Source organism: Colias croceus, chromosome 25 (assembly GCF_905220415.1).
Source record: "Colias croceus chromosome 25, ilColCroc2.1".
Taxonomy (NCBI): domain Eukaryota; kingdom Metazoa; phylum Arthropoda; class Insecta; order Lepidoptera; family Pieridae; genus Colias; species Colias croceus.
Genome location: NC_059561.1, coordinates 2,097,603 through 2,120,445, shown reverse-complemented (window position 1 = coordinate 2,120,445; position 22,843 = coordinate 2,097,603). Strand labels below are relative to the sequence as shown.

The window sequence follows — 22,843 nt, the reverse complement described above, 5'->3', positions numbered from 1 at the left end:
TAAATTATTCACAATTTCCCGCCTTTTTATTTTTTTTCTAGTTTTAACTTTTTTTTGCTAATGCGTTGTAAAATTTCAAAATGAATTAATTTTCCAAAAAAAATTAGTAAAAGTGAACATAACAAATGCAAGTATTTATTTAATTATGGAACTAAGAATTCGCTATGATAATTATTGACCAAAACAAAACAAAAATTATGAAATGCACAAAATGCTTTGCAATACTACCAATCAAAGTAAATAAATAAAGACACCTAATTCGGTACCTAAATACGCCTAGTACCTATTTAATCACAGTATTTAATATATTAATGTACCTATTCTTGACAGATTTCTTAAGTTATTAAAAATGGCAACTTCAGACTTCAGAGCCATTTAATTATCTGTGAGAGCCATCTTGTCATTTGTCAACCGTCAATAATTGTCAACGTCATTATGACGTAGAAACAGTAAAGTTCGTAAGTTGATTTGTGTTTTTATTTATTTATTTTATCAATTTTCATAATCATGAAGCTGCTTAATTTAATTGCATATTAGCGTTAACATCATATTTATTTTACAATTAAATGTTATATGAAAATATGTAGGTCTATGTAGGTAATAAGCGCCATCTATTAAAGCAGACGTTCATAAATTCTTCAGATAAACGGTCTACGACTGAAAGCGGAGGTAAGTTTTAAATACTTATATTCGTCCATGATACTACTTACTACTTCAATAAACTTTTTTTGTTAAATGAGAAGATGGCTCTGATTTCATAATTTTGATAAAGACTATTTACAATGTTTTAGGCTGAGGCCGCACTACTAATTTTTTGCCGCGAGCCTTAGCCGCGAGCGGTTAGCCGCTATATTTATTACTAGCTTTCCGCCTGCGGCTTCGCCCGCGTTTTCAAAGAAAAACCCGCATAGTTCCCGTTCCCGTGGGATTTCCGGGATAAAACCTAGCCTATGTTACTCGTGGATAATGTAGCTTTCGAATGGTGAAAGAATTTTTAAAATCGGTCCAGTAGTTTATGAGCCTATTCATTACAATCAAACAAACAAACAAAGTTTTCCTCTTTATAATATTAGTGTAGATCAGAAAAACCGCGTGAGTTGCATGGTTACGCGGTCATATCCGCAAGAATTTTTAACACCCAGCGGTTTTAAAATCAAATCGGGAAAAAACATAAGTGAGGCTGCTTGTATTCATTACGTACGTGGTTTTGCCGTGGTGTGGTCTAAGCCTTACATGATTTAACAATCTTACTTAGCAACCTTATTATTTACTTGCTAATTAGTGAATACCTTTATTTTAATTTCTCACCTAATTTTTTCAAAGAAAGTCGGGTAGGAATAAAATTGTTTTTCGCGATAATCGCACTATAATATTATAGGTACTATTCAATTATTTTGTTTTCGATTGTATTATCATACTAATAAGTTTGTAAGTAGGGATGGTTATACCTACAGCAGAATATAGAATATAGAATAGAATAACATGTGAGGTATAGAAATACTTGATTATGCATCCGGGTTCGTCCGCGGTTGAAACCGCGCGGCACAGCTAGTGTCTTAGAGCATTAAATTGTTTAGAGTCAGGCTAGTGCATTCATACAAAATACGTAGCTACTACTAAACATTTTTTTCTTTTACATTAATTCACAGATAATAAATTCCCGCCAAAACGATAAACTGTCAAAACAATAATCGAATAATACAGACTATAGTGCATGAATGCTTTAATTACAAACCGTGAGGCATGAAACCCTTCTCTTTGAGGATTGTTTGAGCAATGCAATTGTATTAGTGCACGCTTGTCTATTGTAAACGAATTAAGCTACCTCTATGCATTTAGTACGATATAACTGCATGAATTTGATATATTTTACCTACTTATACCTAATCTATCTTAACGTCTATGTAGGTTACCTCTAAAATTTTATTTTCTTTTTGGTACGACAACGACTTTTTCCGAGCAGAAGATCCCGATGCCGACTTAAAATTTCATATTGTTATTGAAGTGAAACTTCTTTAAGCGCGTTGAGAGTAAAATTTCAAGATCGCATCATGTCATCATTACCGTCACGTCATGGAGTAAGGCGACAATGTCGGTATCTTTGAATCTTGCCAATGAAGTTTCACTTCTGACACGTGTTCTCTCTTTTTACACGCTTTATATTAGCTTCACCTGTATGTTTGTATGTTTGTAACCTACTTCTTTGGGCGCGATTTTGACCCACTTTAAACGGCCAGATTTCGTTCAAACTTTGTAGATTTATTGAGGACCGATGACAATACACTTGATAAAATTTTCTATTTTTTAGTTCGGTTTTCTATAAAAAGCGTGTTTTTTAGTTTTTTTAAACTATTATTATTTTGATAATAAACTTCTGTTACGTAATAATATTATGTCAATTGTTACCTACATTTACAATTATTAGGTACCTACATCACACTGGAATTTTCATATTCGTTCCTGCTATAAAATAAACTTTTTCTTTAGGACAGAAGTCCCTATTGCACAAATAACGTGACACGTAAATTATATACTTACGACTAGCGGTCCGCCCCGGCTTCGCCCGTGGTACCTACATATTTCGCAATAAAAGTTACCCTATGTTCTTTCTCAGGGTGCAAAGATTGTCTGTGCCGAATTTCATCAAAATCTGTCCAGTAGTTTATGCGTGAAAACCATACATACATACACACATACATAATTACATACCTTTCCGCTTTATACAGGGTGTCCCAAAAAGTAGTGATGAACGGAAGCTGGGAGGTAGAGGACCTAAAGGGCTATCCGAATCACCGCCATGTATGTTATGCGATTTTTCGTATTTTCGGAGTTATGACGTTTTTTTTTTTCAATTTTTCACGTATCGCCGAGTACGATGATATTTTCACTCATGGTGACGTCAATTATTGCGCTAGATGCTTGATTTTTTTTTGTGCTAAGCTGAAAGATAGGCCAATTCAGTATGGTAACATTTACTATCGTCAGACCTTTGAATGGAATAAAAAAAAGAATTAAATACCAAGAAAGATAAAATTACCCAGTATGTTCACCACTTCAAGGGCCCGTAAAAAAATAAAATCACATAAAAAAAGTTTTCCGTTTTGCTTTTAAAAACTTGCTCTATCTATCAGGTACCTAACTACCCTGAAAATTTCAATTTAATATTCAGAAGGCTTCAATCGAAAAATTGAAATCTAAATGTGGTAAGTGCAAAAATTGAATTAACATGATGATTAATAAAAACAAATTAAAACCAATAACAAGGTGTTTAATTACCAGAATTTTTAAAATGACCCCGCTGTTGCTTAATGTAAGTGCGACATCACCGTAAAAAGTTGTCTTTTAAATGTCTGAATGCCCTTTTATCATTTTTAATAGTTTCTTTTGCTACTATGAATTTTCGGGTTATTTCGTCCAAAAACTTTTTTTATGTGATTTTATTTTTTTATGGGCCCTTGAAGTTGTGAACATACTGGGTAAGTTTATGGGTATTAACGTTCAGCATGTTTGATATTTTGGCACGGTATCCGTCTTACGCATGGAATATAAGGGCTAAAAAAAAAGTCCGTCTTACGCTTTTTCGATCAGGCCACGTGTCCTGACGCGAGTTTAAGATTTTATACCCAACGCCGCTAAAGAAGTTTTCACTTCAAAAATTGTAAAAATCCGTCAAAATATTCTTATCAATTTATAAAAGTGCCTCAAAAACCGCCCGATTCCTTTTTTTTATTCTTCTTCTTCATGGCAAGAAGATGTGAGCATTTGCCGCATTTGCCAGTGTCAAGTATGAGCCTGATTCTCATTTATTTATTTAAATCTAAGAGCAATTAACCTATAGAGTTCTTATATTAAGACAGAACAAAATACATATTTTCTAATCTACTTACTCTTAGTCAATAACAGCATAAGCCAGATTGAGATAGCGATAGAGTATCTGCACTGTCTTCAAACGTAGCGCGCCGGCAGTCAGTTTGTTTTCCAACCAGCTGGTGGGCTCAGTGCGTCAAGTGTTTTTAACGAAATATTTAGAAAATATAAAGTGTACAGTGTTTCTTTTTATTTGTCAGTGTGCTAAAATAACTATTGTATGTTTAGCAACCGGCTATCACTAGTCGAATGGGAGTTTTGGATAAAAACAATGTAAAAATATCTTTCCATCGGTAAGTGATTTTCAGCAAATTGATAAATATTTATGTTTTAAACCTATTTGAAGGTTTTATCAAGCACTTTTTTGTAATTTTATGTTGTAACTGTAACATTTACCCACTTTATGGGGTTGTGGAATATAAAATAATGAAATAATTTTTAAAAAACGTCACAATAATATCACGTTTGGCATTTTGTTTACCACCGTAGTGTTGTAACACATCTAGCGTATATTATCGATTTATGACAAAAAATCTATTTCATATTAACGTTGATTTATTTATTTTGTTTCATAAATCAGATTTATATGTAGTTGTTGTTGCAAATAATAGATGTAAATTTTTTACCGCAGGAAAATAAAACATACCACGTGGTTGTTTTATTTGCCCTATGTGTTTTAGTTTTCGTTTGTTGTTTATTAATTTCTCTTTCAGATTATTAATAAATTCATTTTGTTTTAGATTTCCAGAGCTAAATAAAAAATGGGTATAAAACGTGAGACATGAGTTGATTGGACGCCGCCACAATTTGCAATATTGTGTTCACTGCATTTCGAGCCTACGTGTTATCAAGATGGATACTCTAGAAGAATTGTGCAATCTTACGCTTACGTTTTTTTTTTGTTCCTGTAGATAATAAATACATTTGATTAAAGAGAGTGAATTTTTATTTTGAAATTTTTTACACATAAGTTACCTACTTTAAATGTGTAACTATGTGAAAATTAAACGGTTGATTAAATGACAGTTCTCATAGATGAGAAACTACTATTGAAATACATACTTAATATACATGCGTTTTCAAAGAAAAACCCGCATAGTTCCCATTCCTGTTGGATTTACGGGATCAAAAGTAATTTTTCCAAATTTCATTGTAATCGGTTTAGTAGTATTCGCGTGAAAGAGTAACAAACATCCATCCTCACAAACTTTCGATTTATTAGTAGGATGTTAGGAAAATGTTTTCATTAAGACTGTCCTTTTATTAACTTGTTAAAATGCTGCATGATTCCTTCATGCTGACTGTGCCTTTCTCCTCACTCCTTTAACTTTATCATCATTTCCTTCTTTATTTTAAATTACATTTCAAGTTTTAAAATTTCTTTTATAATGTACTAACTTTCCGCCCGCGTTTTTAAAGAAAATCCTGCACAGTTCCCGTTCACGTGGGATTTCCGGGATAAAACCTAACCTATGTGTGTATGTACAAAATTTCATTGTAATCGGTTCCGCAGTGAAAGAGTAACATCCCTTCTCACATAATTTCGCATTTATTATATACGTAGGATTAAACAAATAATGTATTCAACTGAAATTAATTATAAGTTTTGTTTTTTTATTATTTATTATTTCACGAAACCGTAAATGCAAAATACATTCACGATTTTATCGATTGAAGCACATCCCATCACTATCACCTTCTATCTATCTAAATACGTGCCTATAGTAAAAATGGTGCCATGACTATGTTGAAACGTAGCTTGTTGTCTATAGCTGTCTCATTCTTTCATACGACGTTTTCTTTAGATAGAGAGAAACAAATGTATGTAAATTGTATACGCTCGATACAAGTACTCTATAGGTTAATTGCTCTTAGATTTAAATAGTATTTTTTTCCACAATAAACCGTCCAACTTCGACCACAGACAAAACAAACCAGAGTAAATTTCCGCTCCCGCCATTTTGGTAATACAAATGTCAACAACGCAACGCCGTCACCTGGTCTCGACGTCTCAGCGGGGAGTCTTTACTGCTATTATTCAATTTATCTGCAAACATTCAACGTTAATAATTGCCAATTACATTTGCTTATGATTGCAGTCTTTTCCATCGCTCCATGCTTGTTTTAACGCGTTTGACAGATAAATTGGCGGGAAGTTTTTTAATCTGTTTTTGTTTTTTTTTTCTTTCCTCTCAGCAAATAAATACGATAAGTAAAAGTAGGTATACCGAAGTATTAATTTAGGGACAAGACATGTTAAATTACAGCGAGAATAAGAATTATTTTGTCATGAAAACATTTGAGGGTATCTTGAAATACCTACAGCTTCACTTTCTGTGACCACTGGAGGAATTACCTAATAGGAATCTGGAATTAAGAAAAATAATTATGTCTCAGTGTTTTTCATACTTATCAATATTTAAAATGAAAATATTTAATTTGTGATTTGTTTGATATAGCGTAATGACTCTTTAATTGTTATTAAATGTGACATGCTTTCTAATGATTGATTTAATTTTTGATTTCAACAAATTGTATTTTTATGATGGTTTTTCCGTTATTAATAAATTGATAGTAAAAGGTCCAAGTCAATAATTAATTGCCAAATTATTAAAATCGGTTTAGTTAGTCGAAAGTTCTGAAAAAAGTCGAATTTCACCTAGGTAGGTACATAAAATTTGTAGACCTAAGTAGGTGGGTAAATATAGATTTCCTTAGTAAATGTGTGTAGGTAGTTATCTTCGGAACTAAAAAGATGTATTTAATTTTTTATTTATGTAGAGTACCTACGTTGTGTGTGTTTTGTGTATGCATTTTATTGTAGGTAGGTATTATGTTATGTAATTACTTCTAATAATTGTTTTTTATTTCTGTTTCTCAATTTATTATCTCGCTTCTTTGCCCTCTCCCCGTGGTTGCCTGGCAGAAATCACTGCATAGTGATAAGGCCGCCCTTTGTGCTTTTGTTTATTGTAAATTGTTATTTAATGTAGCTGGTTTATTGCACAATAAAGTGTTAAATTAATAAATAAAAACTAAGTTGTAGCTACAGGATCTATTATTAGTCCTACCTACTTATAGGTACCACAGATTACTAAATAGGTACATAGTTAGAACCTACTACCATACTTAACCTTCGAATAAAATAATTATTTTTATTGATAAACAAAAACTTAAAAACCAGACAATATACCTAGGTATTGTAGGTACCACGTAGCAGGGCACCCTTTCAAATCAGTTCAGCTATTCGAAAGTTCTGAGATAACAAACACAAAAAATGTAGGTTGTCGAATTAACAACCTCCTCCTTTTTTGAAGTCGGTTGAAAAATGAATGAGAAATCAAAATTTTTAACCTTACCGATTTATAAGTTTTTCAACTCAAGATTAAATTTTTAATAGAGTCAAGCTAAATGCCCTTCCCCAATATAATTAATCATACAAAACTTCATAAGTCGTTCTTCCCCAAAAGGAAAGTAATAAATAAAGTAAAGGAAAGTAATCAAAAGAAGCTAAGCATAATAAATTTCAGAACGAACCTAATACCGCCGCCAATAAATGAAATCCGCACCGAAATTCAAAACAAAGAATTCAAATAAAGAAATCAATCGCGTTCGAGTCAAGAATTCGTGAACCGTGAGTGGGAGGGAGATGGCGCTATGTAGAATCTAACATGTTTGACCGAGACGGGTATAGCGTTAATCCTATTGGCTTATACCAGCCGATGTTTGCTGCGATTGGTCGCCGTGCCTTATTGAACTGTCACTGAAGACCGGAGTATTATATTATCTGTGCCGCGGTTTAGGGGTGAGCGGTAATTCGGGGGTAAACGGGGAAAGGTCGTAGGGGGGTGGGAGGGCACCTAGCAGAGTTTGGTGATTGACTCGCGGGTAGTTTTGGGGATCCTTTGACTATTTCAAACGCGACTATTCTGACGAAATTTTCGTGGAAAATTAGATTTCACTTTGAGTGAACTGTTTGTGTGACATTTTTGTTTCTTTCAATGATTTAACTAAGTTATTTTAATAGTTTATCAAAAATCTTTAAATTGCCTACATTTAATATAGATAGTTTACCTACTTTAATTTTATGCGTTAGTAGGTACCTACCTACGCTGTGTTACACTGTGCTACGTTACAGCTATTTATACGATAGTCGATACCACTGCACTACTAAGTTCTGCCTAGGCCCTAGAACGTAATGTTATAGATTTCGAATTTATGATAACACATTATACGGTTACTTTATTGTATTTTAAATCTATTTAGACAAAAAATCACTTTTAAATATTAAGATAGGTACCTAACTAAATACCTAGTAGGTATATGACAACCAAATTTACCTACCTCACTTGACTTAGGTAAAAATGCTTTTCCTAAGCTTTATTTTGGTAGGACCTATGCTACAGAGAATACATTTCACATTGAATAATTGATATAAGTAGATATAAATAACCGTAAACCACTTCACGCTAAGCTACAAGAAATATGTAGATAATATTTTGAAATTGTAAACACACTTAGTAGGCATTAAATCCCGCCAATCCCATTGGTTACAAGAACGCGGGAAATCGTTGACTTTTCCTCTCTGATGTCATTTTTCGCGGGAACGCCACGCCCTTGCCAAATATTGTGTTCCCATTGGATCAGATATCAAATGTCAAATGTTACGACTGACATTGTAAAACGTAGGTATTAGGTAAGTAAAATATAAAAGCATGATTATCGCGTACAATAGGTATATCTATGGTAAAATAGTTAAATTTAAAATAATAACGGAATGATATATTTGAGTCCACATTCAAAAAAATACATATCACATAAAACTTTGTTTAAATAAGAAAGTAGATGAATGATGATCTCAATCCCCATTGAGATAAAATCTTCATTACATAAATAATAGTTAGCTACCTACCGAAGATAGGTACCTATTACGAAGACTTTTATTATTCGTTGGTTAGGTAGTGGTCACAATACCTAGGTACCTACTGTATAATTTATGTCCTTTTGCGTCTAGGTACCTACAGAGTATTTTAATATCTACCTACTTATAGGTAGGTACGAATTTCAGTGACCATCTTAGTTATCTTTCAATATTTTATCTAAAGCTGTGTCAATTATTTTTAGTGCATAATAAAATTACAAACTACAGAACAGCTAGAAAAAGAACATCGTCACAGCCATCCATTTAAACTTCCCAATTATCAGAATCAATTAAACAACACAATTAAATAACGGAACGCAATCGCAATCGGAAAACCGTTCCCGTAAAATCGACGTCATTATTCTAAATGGCGGGACGCAACAGCGTAATGCCACAAATTAAAGCTTAAAACGGGCGTTTAACAGCTGACCCAAACCCCCCTGGGCCCCAAAGCAACGGGGCGGGGCTGCCACGCCTCAGACCGTCAAACGAGCGGAGTGAACGCACGTCAAAAGTGTGACGGCAGCCGCGGCGGGCGCGCGAAACGCTGTCAGGCCGAACGTCAAAAGTAACCGCGTAATTCGAAATTATTTGTCTAGATGTTTTTTTTTAAATTGGACTGCGGCTCATTGATTTGTAGACACGGCGTATTTAATTCTGATTATTGTGTAAATTTAGTAGTAAATAAATATATTTGTAATTGATATTATTCATAAAAAGCTCGTTGTTTAACTGCACTAATAGATATTGTTATTAATGCTTAATTGATTTAAATATTAATACATTTGAATTATAAAGACTGTGATGTGTTGTACCTAATTAAAACAATTAATAAATGAACTTTTGAGTGATAATTCTGTGATTACTAAAATGGAAGTCGCTCAAACACCTTTGCAATTAACGCAGGAACATCAGGATGGGAGGATTACAAGTCAGTACATTTATTATTTGTTTAAAATATCTTACTGTAGACAGTTGTTATTCTTTAATAAAAAATTATAAAAGGAACAATAAATATAAGGCATACAATATTATTTATATTAAATATAAGGCATACAATATTATTTATATTGTATGCCTTATATTTATTGTTCCTTTTATAATTTTTTTAATTTATACCAATAATATCTAGTAGGGGAAACTTGCCTAATTCGTACCACTTAAGGAGAACCTCAAAAATTTTGGAAATGAACAATGATACACAGTTATTTATATTAAGTAATTATAATTTCACTAATGTTCTATTAGTATTTCAACAAAAAATAACATATATCTTATAAACTTCTGAGAAATAAACAATTTTCAAAAACTTAAAAAAAGTACGATTTAAGACCATTCATCTTAAATCGTACTAGTATATTCTTAAATCGTACTTTGAGATCCTATCATTGGTTTACAGTCTTAAAAATCACAATCTTAATAATCTTCTCCTCTTTTTCTTAATTTTAATGTACCTAGATTAATTCTTATTAAGGTGACTAGTAGAGCAAAACGCGAGTTTGCTGCTAAATTATAATGCTTTAAAGTATATGATTAACTGCAGTAAAAAATCTCAGATAAATATATGATATTCTTCAGGAGATAAACTAGTTCGATAGTGTGTTGAAAACACAATACAACTTATTTTACTCGATAGAAAAAAATCTCAAAGGTACCTCTAAAAAAATCTTTTGATGCTTAAAAACCATACTAAACTACATGCAATCATTCTGTTTTTTCGGCAAATAATTCTACAAGCAACATACTAATATAATACTGTGTTATTTTTTTAGTCCAATCAATAGATTTCGTGTAAATCGCAAATTCTTATTCCCAAACCAAAAACGTACGCATGTGTGCGTGAACGCCTGTGTACCGACACTACCGGCCGAGGCCCGTTCGTAATGATTCGCGTATGGCGTCGGGCTGCAGCTGTGGCGCGGCGTGTATGTGTGAGTGGAATGAAATGCTTGCTCAGGGCAGCGCCTTAATACAGCGGATGGTCTTTGCCAAATCCTGACAGTCATCGCAGTAATAACATTTTGTTTTTTTAGTTGTCCCTGCACATAGCTCATGTAGGTAATTGTGAAGTATGGGTAGGTACCCATACTTCACAATTACCGCATTTAATCATGTTTTCTTTAACGTCTTCTTGACATATTTTGCAATACCAACTGTCATTTTCATCTTGTTCTTGTTTCTTTTTCTTGTTTCCTTTTTGAGGTGTTTTCGTTCGTTCGTACAGGTACGTTTTAAGAAGTTGCTGCGAGTACGAAATAGGCACAAGTATCAAAAGAATTTCAAATTTGCCGCAAAAAAAACTGTCAACGAACAAGCCGGCTTTACTATGTGAAATATATTCACAAATATACGCATAAATATAAAATAAACAGTTAAACAACTTATGAACGGTATACTTGGAAGACAGTTCTTGTGAAGTGTGCGAAAAAATTACTCAAAAAGTAAGAAAAAACTTACTTGATAAATATTTTAGTCGGGAGCAACGTAACAGGTATTTATTTGTCACATGGCAATAGGGCCGACTATTATTGACATTTTATGCCACCAGAGGCGCTGGTAACTATTACCCAAGCCGAGATATAGACGAGGTACGATTTAAGCGCAGGTACGAATTATGCAAGTTTACCCTATCTACCTAATAGATATTATGTAAAACTCACGCTGGTTGCCAACACCTACCTAAGTGTGATTTTATCTTTGGATATACCTAACATGATAGTAGAAACCGTACCTAGTATTAAAATTAATAAAAAAAAATAGTTAACTTTTATGTTAGGTACTACCTAAGTACCTAAGTAATAAGATTCCAAGCAGTTAGCAATAAGTAGGTAATTGTAAGTCCAACGAATTGCTAGAAATTAGAATGAGGCTGTAGGAAAATGCTATTTTTATAGTTTTTTAATAACGTTCTTGTTATTATTTTTCGATAGGTACCTATGAGAATAGCATAGCTTGTGGTATAGGTACCTACTGCTAAGAATAAGATATACAGTTTATTCATATGATCTAAACTATATAGTCTATGATAAACATAAAAAATTATTAACATTTGATATTCGATTATGTACCTATGTTATTGGTACAGGCCGTTCCGCCGTCGGATGCTAAATGGAACTTTTAGTTTTTCATACGCTGATTACGTAAAAATACCTAAAATAAATACATTTTTAACCCCTTACCGCATACAGAGCCATATATGGACGACGAAGTTTATGAATTTTTTATAGGCTAACTATAAACAATATCTAAAAAAACTACCTTACATCTTAAACAGCATTTCATCGAGAATTGGAATGTAATTAATTTATACAGTGTAAATATTATCCATCAGATATATTATAGATTTAGTCTAGGGCGTGCGACGGTTTGGGTGCGCGGAAAAAACCGTGATTTTCAAATTAAGATTTCAATATCAAAAAGGTGAGTAAAGCCATGAAAAAAAATATTTCTTCATTCTTTAGTCTTTCTAAAATAAGGTAAAACATTTGGTTAGGTTGTTTTTTTTGCTTTAATCATGTTTTTTTGTACTTTTCCAAATCTGTCATATTTGGCTTCGTATGCATTCCGTCCAAAATATATTATGTCATATGTGGCTGGGTATGCATTCAAGCACAGCATTCAAGGATACTTTCACTGATTGTTCCAGTATCGATCCTAGACACTTTTATCTCACTATGCTAAGCATGTAAATATTATATCATCATCAATAAATACAGACTCATGCTATATGCCACTGTATGATTTTTAATTAGCCGTTTCAGAGCAAATGCGAAAGTCAGGGAAAGCTCTTATTACCAAAAGACGTGGTCGTCTCTCAAAAACTTAGAAACATCGGCATCTCTGGAGTCTCCTCAGTATTTCTGACTCGCCAATTACCGCAAAAAAGCTACGAAAAACTCCTGCAGGACATCTAGATTTTCACTTTGATTCTGTACGGTCTGATGGGATTAGTCATTACCGAATTTGGAAGAAGAACGCCCGTCAGCTATGCCTATATTGTTCCAATTTCGTTCCTTCACGTTATGTGAAAAATATAACGTGTTTTTATGTTATAATGACAAACGTAATTGTTTTAAGCAATTTCACGAAGTATAAGTTGGCTGTGATTCTGGGTGTTATTTAGGTATCCATATAAAGTACTAACATTTCGCCCGCGGCCTCGCCCGCGTTTTCAAAGAAAACCCCGCATAGTTCCCGTTCCCGTGGGATTTTCGGGATAAAACCTATCCTATGTGTTAGTCCAAGTTACCCTCTATATTATGTGTGCTAAATTTCATAGAAGTCGGTTCAGTAGTATTTGCGTGAAACAGTAACAAACAAACACATACACATACATCCACCCTCACAAACTTTCGAATTTATAATATAAGTAGGATAGGATTTATGTAAAGTATATGTAGCATATCAGTTGACTAAGCATTCAGGATACAAGCTTAAGTTTAGTTTGGGGCTTAGCAACCGTGTGTGTGAAATTAATCCGGAATATGTTTTTATTTTATTAATTAGTTACTTTTTTCTAATTGCATACGAAGCCATATATGACAGAAAAAATACAACAAACACTGCATACGAGTCCATATATGGCGCCGTTATATATTTTCTATAATATAAGTAAATAATTTTTTTTTTCAATTTGATCTCATAATGTAAGGTCTAATAAACACTTTTTTGCAAAAAAATAATTTTTATTTCATCTCCTTAATAATTCATGCAATAAGGGGTTAAATCTCTTAGATAAATTCTTAAAACTATGTATGACTATGTGTGTACAGTCCTAACTGGCATTTGCCACCCGCATGTGTGATTGTTGTTTCATACCTGTTAAAGAAAAAAAACCTAATACTTAATTATTTTTGTAAGTATCTAATAACTTAGGCACCTACTACCTATAGGTATCACCAGTTTCACCTGCGGGCAAAATCAAGTATTTCTAGGCTCATGTGTTATTCTGATGCAAAACCTATTTTACAGATAGGTATACTAGATTACCTAGAGTTAGGTATAAGTATATAAACTACTTTTATTCAAATCATGGTAGTACTTTTTGAGTCAATTCGTTACAAACATACCCTCATACAAATCTTTCTTTATGGTATTAGTATAAATTAAAGATTGCCTACCTACTTCAGGCTACTTAGCGTACCTACCTAATCAATCACTTTACTAATTGCTAACTAGTACGGTAATTACCTACTAATTTGGTAGTTATAATAATATAGTTTCTGTAAAGGCACAAAAACCATACATATAAAGGAACAGATTACAGAAATGACCCATTGCTAAATTGTTTTAAAGAACCGTTTAAGCTGCGTTCGAAAGAACTATCAAACCAAATCAATTATCATCAACCTAAACATAACCAACCTTCTTTCCTTCAAAAAAAAAAAAAGAACACAGCCTTGTCAAAAAAAAAGAAAAGAAAAAAAATCAATTGACAGCCAGCCATTATTCACTTTTACCATAGACAACGCATCAGTATTCAGCCCACGGCAGCCAGTAACACGGGGTCTATTCGACTGATTTTCAGCCACTCCATGATTTGCCACTTCCCCTGTCAGCGAATGTTTTGAATACAAAATAGCCAATAGACAAGTTCCATTTTCATGTTCTAAATTCGAATTATGCGATCGCGCTCCGAATAATTCAGCTCATAAGCTCTTTGTAGGTTATGATTTGATGTTGATTGTAATTTCATTTTGTTATGAAGTTTACTTACCTATTATATTATCTGATTTTAAGTACTTATAAGTTATAACTGCCTATTCTTTATACAGTTCATTTTGGAAGAAGCAAGCGATACATTCTCTGAAAGAAATGAACAAGAATTGAGAACATTGCGTGACATTGCCTTGTGGGATCTTAATATTTTAAATACCTACAAGATATTATAGGGGTAATGTCCCTCTACCTATACATCCATAATATTATTAGGTAGGTATGTATATCTAATTATTTGAGAAAAAAGTGTTTCATAAATAGGTACTAGGCAAAACATAATAACCATTCCATGAACCAAACCAAGTTGTTTAAAATAACTTTACTATAAGAAGGTAGGTAGGTATCTAGTCTGTGCTTGATGGTAGAACAATGTCTGAAATTTTAAATTATTCACACAGAAAACAGGCTTCGAAGTTTGAATTACCTATTAAATATTAATTAGGTAGGTACTAGCCGTGCCTCGCGGTTTTACCCGTATTGCTCCGATCTACGCTCTCATTTTTATTAGCGTGAATCGTGATGATATACCTAATAAAACCTGCCCATAGGCTTCCTCGATAAATTTAAGAGGCTATTCAACACTAAAATAATTTTTCAAATCGGATAGAAGAAATGACTAAGCGAAATGAGGTTAAAAAAATGCTGCAGGTTACATTTTAAAACATAAAGGTAACAAAATAACAACATTAAATTAAAAAAAAAAGAATTAAAGTGCTAATATAGGTCAAGTAGGTACATTGTACACAAAATTAATTACATATCTAAACTACCGTAGTACGTAGTACCTACATATTATCTCTATGTCTAAACTGTAGGTATATTATATGCTACATAACATAAGCTACATTACTCTGATCATTTTTCAACAACCATGCTATTTCCCTTAACTTAAATAATATGAAATCATTAACCTCCCCTCTTAAACCCGGTAAAACATACATTCGCACGACAGCTAAATACCACATCTTATATACAATATATTTTTATGTACGCAATACTCGGCAAGGGACATAAAAGAAAATTGTCTGAGACATAAAAAGTACAGTTTGCGAAATTGGAAGTCGCGCAGAGAGCGAAGTAAATCCCTGTATCAAGATAAATCAATGTTTGTACAGAACTACAGAGAGGCACTCAGACAGGGAAAACTGTGGAGTCGCGGTTCAATGTTATGATACAATAATAGTCGTGTGGTTTAAGAACTGTAGTGATTGTTATATAAGAAAAGAATGCTTTAATTATAAACATTGCAACGAGTAAAATATAATATTACCCATAATCAACTCGGTAAATTGTCGGAACGTATTTTTAAACCTTTCGCCTTATTCTGTATTGATAATGGATGCGTTTATAGTAAATTATATACCGTACTAGCGGTCCGCCCCGGCTTCGCCCGTGGTACATATTAACGTTTTCTCTACATAAGAACCATCCTCGTACTTCAAGGAATATAATAAAAAAAGAATTATCGAAATCGGTTCAGCCGTTCTCGAGTTATGGAATTACAACGAAAAGTGGCATTGATTTTTATATATTAGATATCATGATTTTTACATTAGGTGTATATCAATGACGTATAGGTATCAACGCTCTGCGTTACTGTGAATCACACAGTTGAACGAATTGAAACTGCATATACCTACAATAAATAATGTTACAAAATAATTTGTGTTTTTCAAGTGAAATGTTTCCAACGAAAAGCTTTTCTTACATTTCAACACAGTTCCCGTACAGTTTCATCCGCTCCACAGTTTTCCTTGTCCGCGCCACAGTCAGGAAACTTTGTCGCTTGCCGTTTTATTTGGTTTTCTTTTGACGTACCCTCAAGCCGCCCGCCCTGATTAATTCCCACCCGGTTTCTTTTGAAACGTTAAATGTCTAAGCACCTTTTTGTTCATAAAAATTGATAGTTACGATATTTTTCCTTGAAAGTAGAAGAAGTTGTAGTAAAGTTTAGAGAAGCCGCTTGGGATTCTTGTGCAAAGGTTATTGTATCAAAAAAAGAGGTTCTTCTCAAGTTGAAACAACTTGATATAAATAAGGGTGCTGGTGCAGATCAAATTCCTCCTGTATTTCTTAAACGCGCCGCTGTCGCAATTGCCTCCCCTCTCGCTATAATTATTAATGAGTCACTTAAACAAGGTATATTTCCTGAATATTGGAAAACCTCTATAATTGTGCCCGTACACAAGAAAGGCGATCTAGGTGCAGTCAGTAATTACAGGCCCATAACTATCTTATCTTCTTTATCAAAGGTGTTTGAATCGTTGATTTGTCCAGTTTTGACTCGATATTTAGATAAATTTATAACTCCACATCAACATGGCTTTAGGAAGGGTCACTCAGTGCAAACTAACCTTGTTAAGTTTTTGTCTGACCTGACGCATGTGATGGACATCGGTAACCAAATGGACGTAGTCTACACAGACTTCAGTAGCGCATTTGACAAGGTGGATCATCTGACTTTAATCACAAAATTAAAAAACTATGGTATATCGGGTCCTATTTTACAATGGATTGCATCTTACTTGTATAAAAGGAATCAAGAAGTTGTTGTAAAAGGTTTCAGATCTAAAGTGTTTACTGCTACATCTGGTGTTCCCCAGGGATCTCATCTGGGTCCACTTCTGTTCGTTGCTTACATCAATGACATCTGTGACTCTATCAAACACTGCAGTTATGCACTTTTCGCTGATGACCTAAAAATTTACAAAACTGTAAACAGCTTGGCGGATGTAGCTGCTATCCAGAATGATTTAGACAATATAGGTCAGTGGTGTAAAAATAATAATATGATAATTAACTCTAATAAGTGTTCATTCATTCGATTTACAAGGAAAAAAGTACCATTTAATACGACTTACAGTATCGACAATGTTCCTCTTCTTCACCAGCATGAAATTGTCGACCTGGGTGTAACTTTGGATAGTAAACTCAAACTTACATCTCATCTTGATATAATAATTAAGAAAGCTGCAAGGATGACTGGGTTTATTAAAAGAAATGCTACATCCTTTAAAGCATCAACAAAAATTGCCTTATATAATGCACTCGTACGGAGTCACCTCGAGTTTGCATGTGTTGTGTGGAATCCCCATCACGCCGTGCACTCGCAGCGCATAGAATCCATACAGCGATCGTTCACTAGGCATTTGGCTTTTACCTCCCCAGGTATCTCACATCGTTGTCCGTATGCTGAGCGCTTACATTACTTCAAAATGATGACGTTAAGAGATCGCCGTAAATTACACGACTTGGTATTTCTTTTTAACTGTGTAAATGGTTTAACTATCTGTGAGGATATTGTTTCTGGTATCACTTTTCGAATCCCGTCTAATTTACCCAGAAAACCGATTAGTAATCTCTTTGATTTACCAGTGAGCCGAACTAATTTAGTACGTCAAGCACCATTGCCTCGTATGTGTGCAGCATATAACCAATTTGTCACTTCTATACCGGACCTTGATATATTCTTTGGATCTCTTGCACAATACAAACATAAAATTATTAATTGCTTGATTAATAATAATTTGTAAAACGATTAATAATAATTTTATAAATACTTAATTATAGATAACACTAATAAAAAATAAATATTTATATTGTAATGTAATTAATTATCTGTTATGTTCATAAATAATTCTATTTAATTTATAAATGCTGTGTACACCTTTTATTGAAAAAGTACATAATATTAATTAATTAATAATGTTAATTATATCAATGTCAAATGTATTTATTGTTGGTGTGCCTAATTAAAATAAATAAATAAATAAAAGTACGTACGTACCTACGTTTTTAGGGATGCGTTTATCTTTAGTTACCTACATGAGATACCAAAATGTATATAAAGTAAATAACGCTATTTGTCCCTAAGTGATCAAAATATAAACTGTATTTATTTTACACTTTTCAATATTTATAGATACCAATAGATACAATAAAATGTCTTTATATATTTTCAGTTACAATCATAAAGCGACTGATTTCAAAAATAAGTTCAGTTACAATAATTTATTTTCGTATTAATGGAACAATCAATACATTTTCTACTTTATTACTATTTAACAAAAAGGCGAGATTCCTTTAATTCTAATTTTCCACACATTGACCTATCTATAGTCTATACCTTGTCCAGAGATCGGACGCGGTCGGACAAAATCGATATTGTATCGCGACGTGCGATACATCATAACTGCTAGCTTTATCTTTTGCCTTTTATTAGTAGGTATGTATTTTTTTTTTAATTTATTTATTGATATATAAAAATCTTTGCTTTTACAAATTTTCGCCAAACTGTAGAGCAGTTTGTTGGCGATGCGCTCCTATTACTAATATTACAAACCGCTTTAAATACATACATATTACATAGTATAAAGCAAAGTCTACAAAGTATAAAACAAAGTCTACATAGTATAAAACAAAGTCTACATATGTAAGTATGTATAGATATTTGGGGCGTATACTCAAACTCAAACTCAAATATTTATTTCTTCAATTAGACTTCTAATAAAATCACTTTTGAGAGATCATAACATTTTTTAACATTTACCACCGATTTGAAAAGTAGTATCTATGAAGAAGAACTGGCAAGAATCTCCATAGTTGCGCTTTCAGGTATAATCATGTCAATATTACATATAGTAATATTTAACTACATAATAAGTACATAATATTATATGCTTTTATCGTCATCTTCCATATACTGTAGGTAGGTTTATAATTTGTATCCTTAGGTACTAATCTTAATATCTATACTAATATTATAAAGCTGAAGAGTTTGTTTGTTTGTTTGTTTGAACGCACTAATCTCGGGAACTACTGGTCCGATTTGAAAAATTCTTTCGGTGTTAGATAGCCCATTTATCGAGGAAGGTTATAGGCTATATTTCATCACGCTACGGGTAACAAGAGGGGAGCCACGGGGGTGAAACCGCGCGGAGCAGCTAGTAAAATATATAGCTTAATAAATTAGGCACGAGGTTAGTGGCACGTTGTTTGTCCTCTGCGGATTGCAAAACTACTTACATATCAATTTTATATTTTATGTAATTGCCGTATAAAATTTAGAGTTTACAATTTAATTACGATAAATAATAGGGAGGAGATAGGGTGAGCAGCTAGTAATATATTGATATCCTACATATTCAAATATGTTTTTCGCATCTCCAGGGAGTGCTTTTAAAATTATTTTTGTATTTGGAGATACCTAGATAGTTAGGAAGCTAAAAACTTAGAAAGTATTATTGGCTAATTTTTACTTCAGTAAAACATCTCATTCCCAATTGTCAAAGAATTTTCTTTGTATTTATGGGTAAAGCCGCGTGTCCAAGAATATTTCTTCATTTTCAATTAAATCCGACCTATAAAATTGAAAAATCTCTATCTGAAATATAAAAAAGAATTAAAATATTCGTGTAATAAATGCAGTAAATCAAATACCTTTGTAAATTACGAAATCTTGCGGAGTCCGCTGGTGTGTTAAATCTAGTTATAGTGAGGGTAGTTAGCGATAATTGAACTACAATCACTGTGTTCGTTATGTTTATTTACTAGGTAAAATGTGTGGACAGAAAAGTTTTTTTTTTTTGTATGAAAAGTGATGATAAGATTAATGCTTGATTTCCTGAACGTATAAATATTTTTTTTTGAAGTTTAATTAATATTTTTTTAAGTTTAAATACGTGCATAAAGGTATATTATTTTTAAATACAAATTCATGTTTCCGTGGCAGGCCTTATGTGGGTATTGAAATTTGAGAGCGTATTTAAAAAAAAACCCAAGCATGCATACGACGAGCAAGATTTAAAGAAAATAACACTGTCTGTTTGTGATTTTTAAACGTGCACTTAGGTTTAATTTCTCCATCACACGGACGACGTCACGGGCAACGCTTGTATTATCTAATCGGGTACGTGTGTGTGGCGACCAGCAATAACTTAATTGATTCATCACATTAAAACAATTATTTTGACATCGTTCTATGAACCTTATTACAAGGGAAGAGACGCTAAAATCGCGTACGTTTAAATCGGGTGTTCTCAAGGGTCGATTCACGGTCCCCTATTTTATATTGTGTACAGAAATGCTATTAGTAATAAAGGGTGTGATTTGCAATGGTTATTTTATTAGCGTTATTGAGATTAAATGTATCGATGCTTAGAAATGAAGGACTGATGTAGCAGGTCCATTTGTAGATTAATATAGTAACAGTTTTAATATTATTAATGTGTCGGGTATTATATCAATTTTAAACATATTTTAACCTATACATTAATAACTTTCTCAAATCTCAGAAAAATATGAATAATATGCTACGTAGCATCCCCAACTTTTTCTGTGTAGCTTAGGCTAGTTATTAGGATAGTTATTTTAATTTGTGTATTTAATAAATCGTTACACCTTTTGAAGCATTTCTATGTTTATAAATGCATGATTAAACTTTGATTTGACTTGAATTGCTATAAAGTTGATTTTATCAATATTGTAAAGTATAATGTCTTATTTAAATCTAGATGAAGAGTCAAATGCGTTTCAAGAAAAAGTCTAATTGAATAAGTAAATTGAGTTTATCTTAATGATTAGGTACTTAAGTAAAGTATCTTATTTGCCGCTTCTTCTCCTCCGAATACTGCTTTCCGAATCGGTGGTAAATGTTAAAAATATGTAATGACGATTCAAAAGTGCTTCTAAAAGAAGTACAATTGAACTAGCTGCGCTCCGCGGTTTCACCCGCATGGCTCCGCTCCTGTTGGTCTTAGCGTGATGATATTAGCCTTTCTTGATAAATGAGCTATCTAACACCGAAAGAATTTTTCAAATCGGACCAGTATTTTCTGAGATTAGCGCGTTCAAACAAACAAACTCTTCAGCTATATAATATTAGTATAGCTGATAAACATCTGATAAATAAATATTTGAGTTTGAACTAAAGATTCTCTTTTCATAGGAGAAGAGAACACATCACCACTTCGCTGGTCACCACCAACATCTGCCGCGCTCGTCGCAGCAGCGCTCGCTCCACCAACCTTGAGACCATGGCTCCCAGACCCGCCCAGTAAGAAGACCAACCACTTGGGTAAGACAGGTTGGCATCAGATCAACTTTATTATATTATATAGCTGCTATTAAAGAAAGAAAAAGAAGGCATGTTTCCTTATATTTGATTTCACGAACATGTAATACTTACATTTAAGTATTGCAGACGTGTCGTTTAAAATGTGGCGTAACCACGTTCGCTGTTTAATATTCAAATCTCGGGATTATTAATTTAGTAAGATTAAAAATTCATCAGTAAATTAGATCTATATAAAATGTTTACCGTGTTTTTGAACAAGAAAGTTAGATAAAGCGAGGGAAAATTTGCATAAATGTTAAATGGCTTGAAATATTAAAATTATACATTTTTGTATAATAAAACATTTACCAACTGCCATCTATCATGCGTATTGTGTACGTACGTTATTATTTAGCTGATCCATATTATCAAAATTCTTTGAAATCGGAAGAATTTATAATACCTTAGACATCATTTTCATCAGGTCTGGTGTGCGTGGTATGCGGTGATACTAGTTCGGGCAAGCACTATGGGATCCTCGCCTGCAACGGATGCAGCGGCTTCTTCAAACGGTCTGTTAGAAGAAAGCTTATTTACAGGTAAATATCTGACTTATCTTTGAAATTATTTTTAGGCTTTATCATTTCTTTTGGGTCTGAATGGCTGTTGAATGTTGATTCGGAATTTTAATGCATCCTTGCTGATTTATTTTATGCAGGTAATATTGTTATTGGTTTGGTACTTAACACATTTTATTCAGAGCATGTACTTGACTACTAAGTACTTAATGTAAATTTAACAAAAAATTCCTATTGTTAACCTCACGCAGTTTTTAAACTGCTTCATGTTATACATACCTACCATATAAGATGTAGTAACTATTTAGTAATCTGTAGTTTTAGAGGTAGCGCGCACGAGCGACTTTTGTCTCCGCAACTATTTTGTCTCTCCCATCAACTCTATGGGCTAGTAAGAAAGTGCGCGCACGTAGCGACGCAACTTTCTATAGAGTTGATGGGAGAGACAAAATAGTTGCGGAGACAAAAGTTGCTCTTGCGCGCTAGCTCTTAGGGTGTATGAACTCATGTTTGTAATAACATCATCAAACATTTCATCAACGAAGTTAATTGTTTCAAATATAGATTATTCAAATATACTTACATCTGTTTGTTCAACTGCTTTTGTTACGATGTCAGACAATTTCAAAATCTGATGTTCCCATTTCTGCATTTTCATTAAAAATGTGTTGTTCTTCGTTTTGGATGTTTGTTGTAACACATTCT

General features: G+C 33.1%; 1 protein-coding gene across 1 annotated transcript in view; it reads left to right on the top strand.

The window, feature by feature from the left end:
* The first annotated feature begins 211 nt into the window (after positions 1-211).
* LOC123703014 (photoreceptor-specific nuclear receptor-like) overlaps positions 212-22,843 on the top strand; it is a 42,556-nt gene continuing 19,924 nt past the window's right edge. The window contains exons 1-4 of the mRNA XM_045650883.1: positions 212-236; positions 592-669; positions 21,453-21,581; positions 22,045-22,159. Of these exons, the coding sequence (XP_045506839.1) occupies positions 212-236; positions 592-669; positions 21,453-21,581; positions 22,045-22,159 (347 nt within the window). The remainder of the gene's footprint in view (positions 237-591; positions 670-21,452; positions 21,582-22,044; positions 22,160-22,843) is intronic.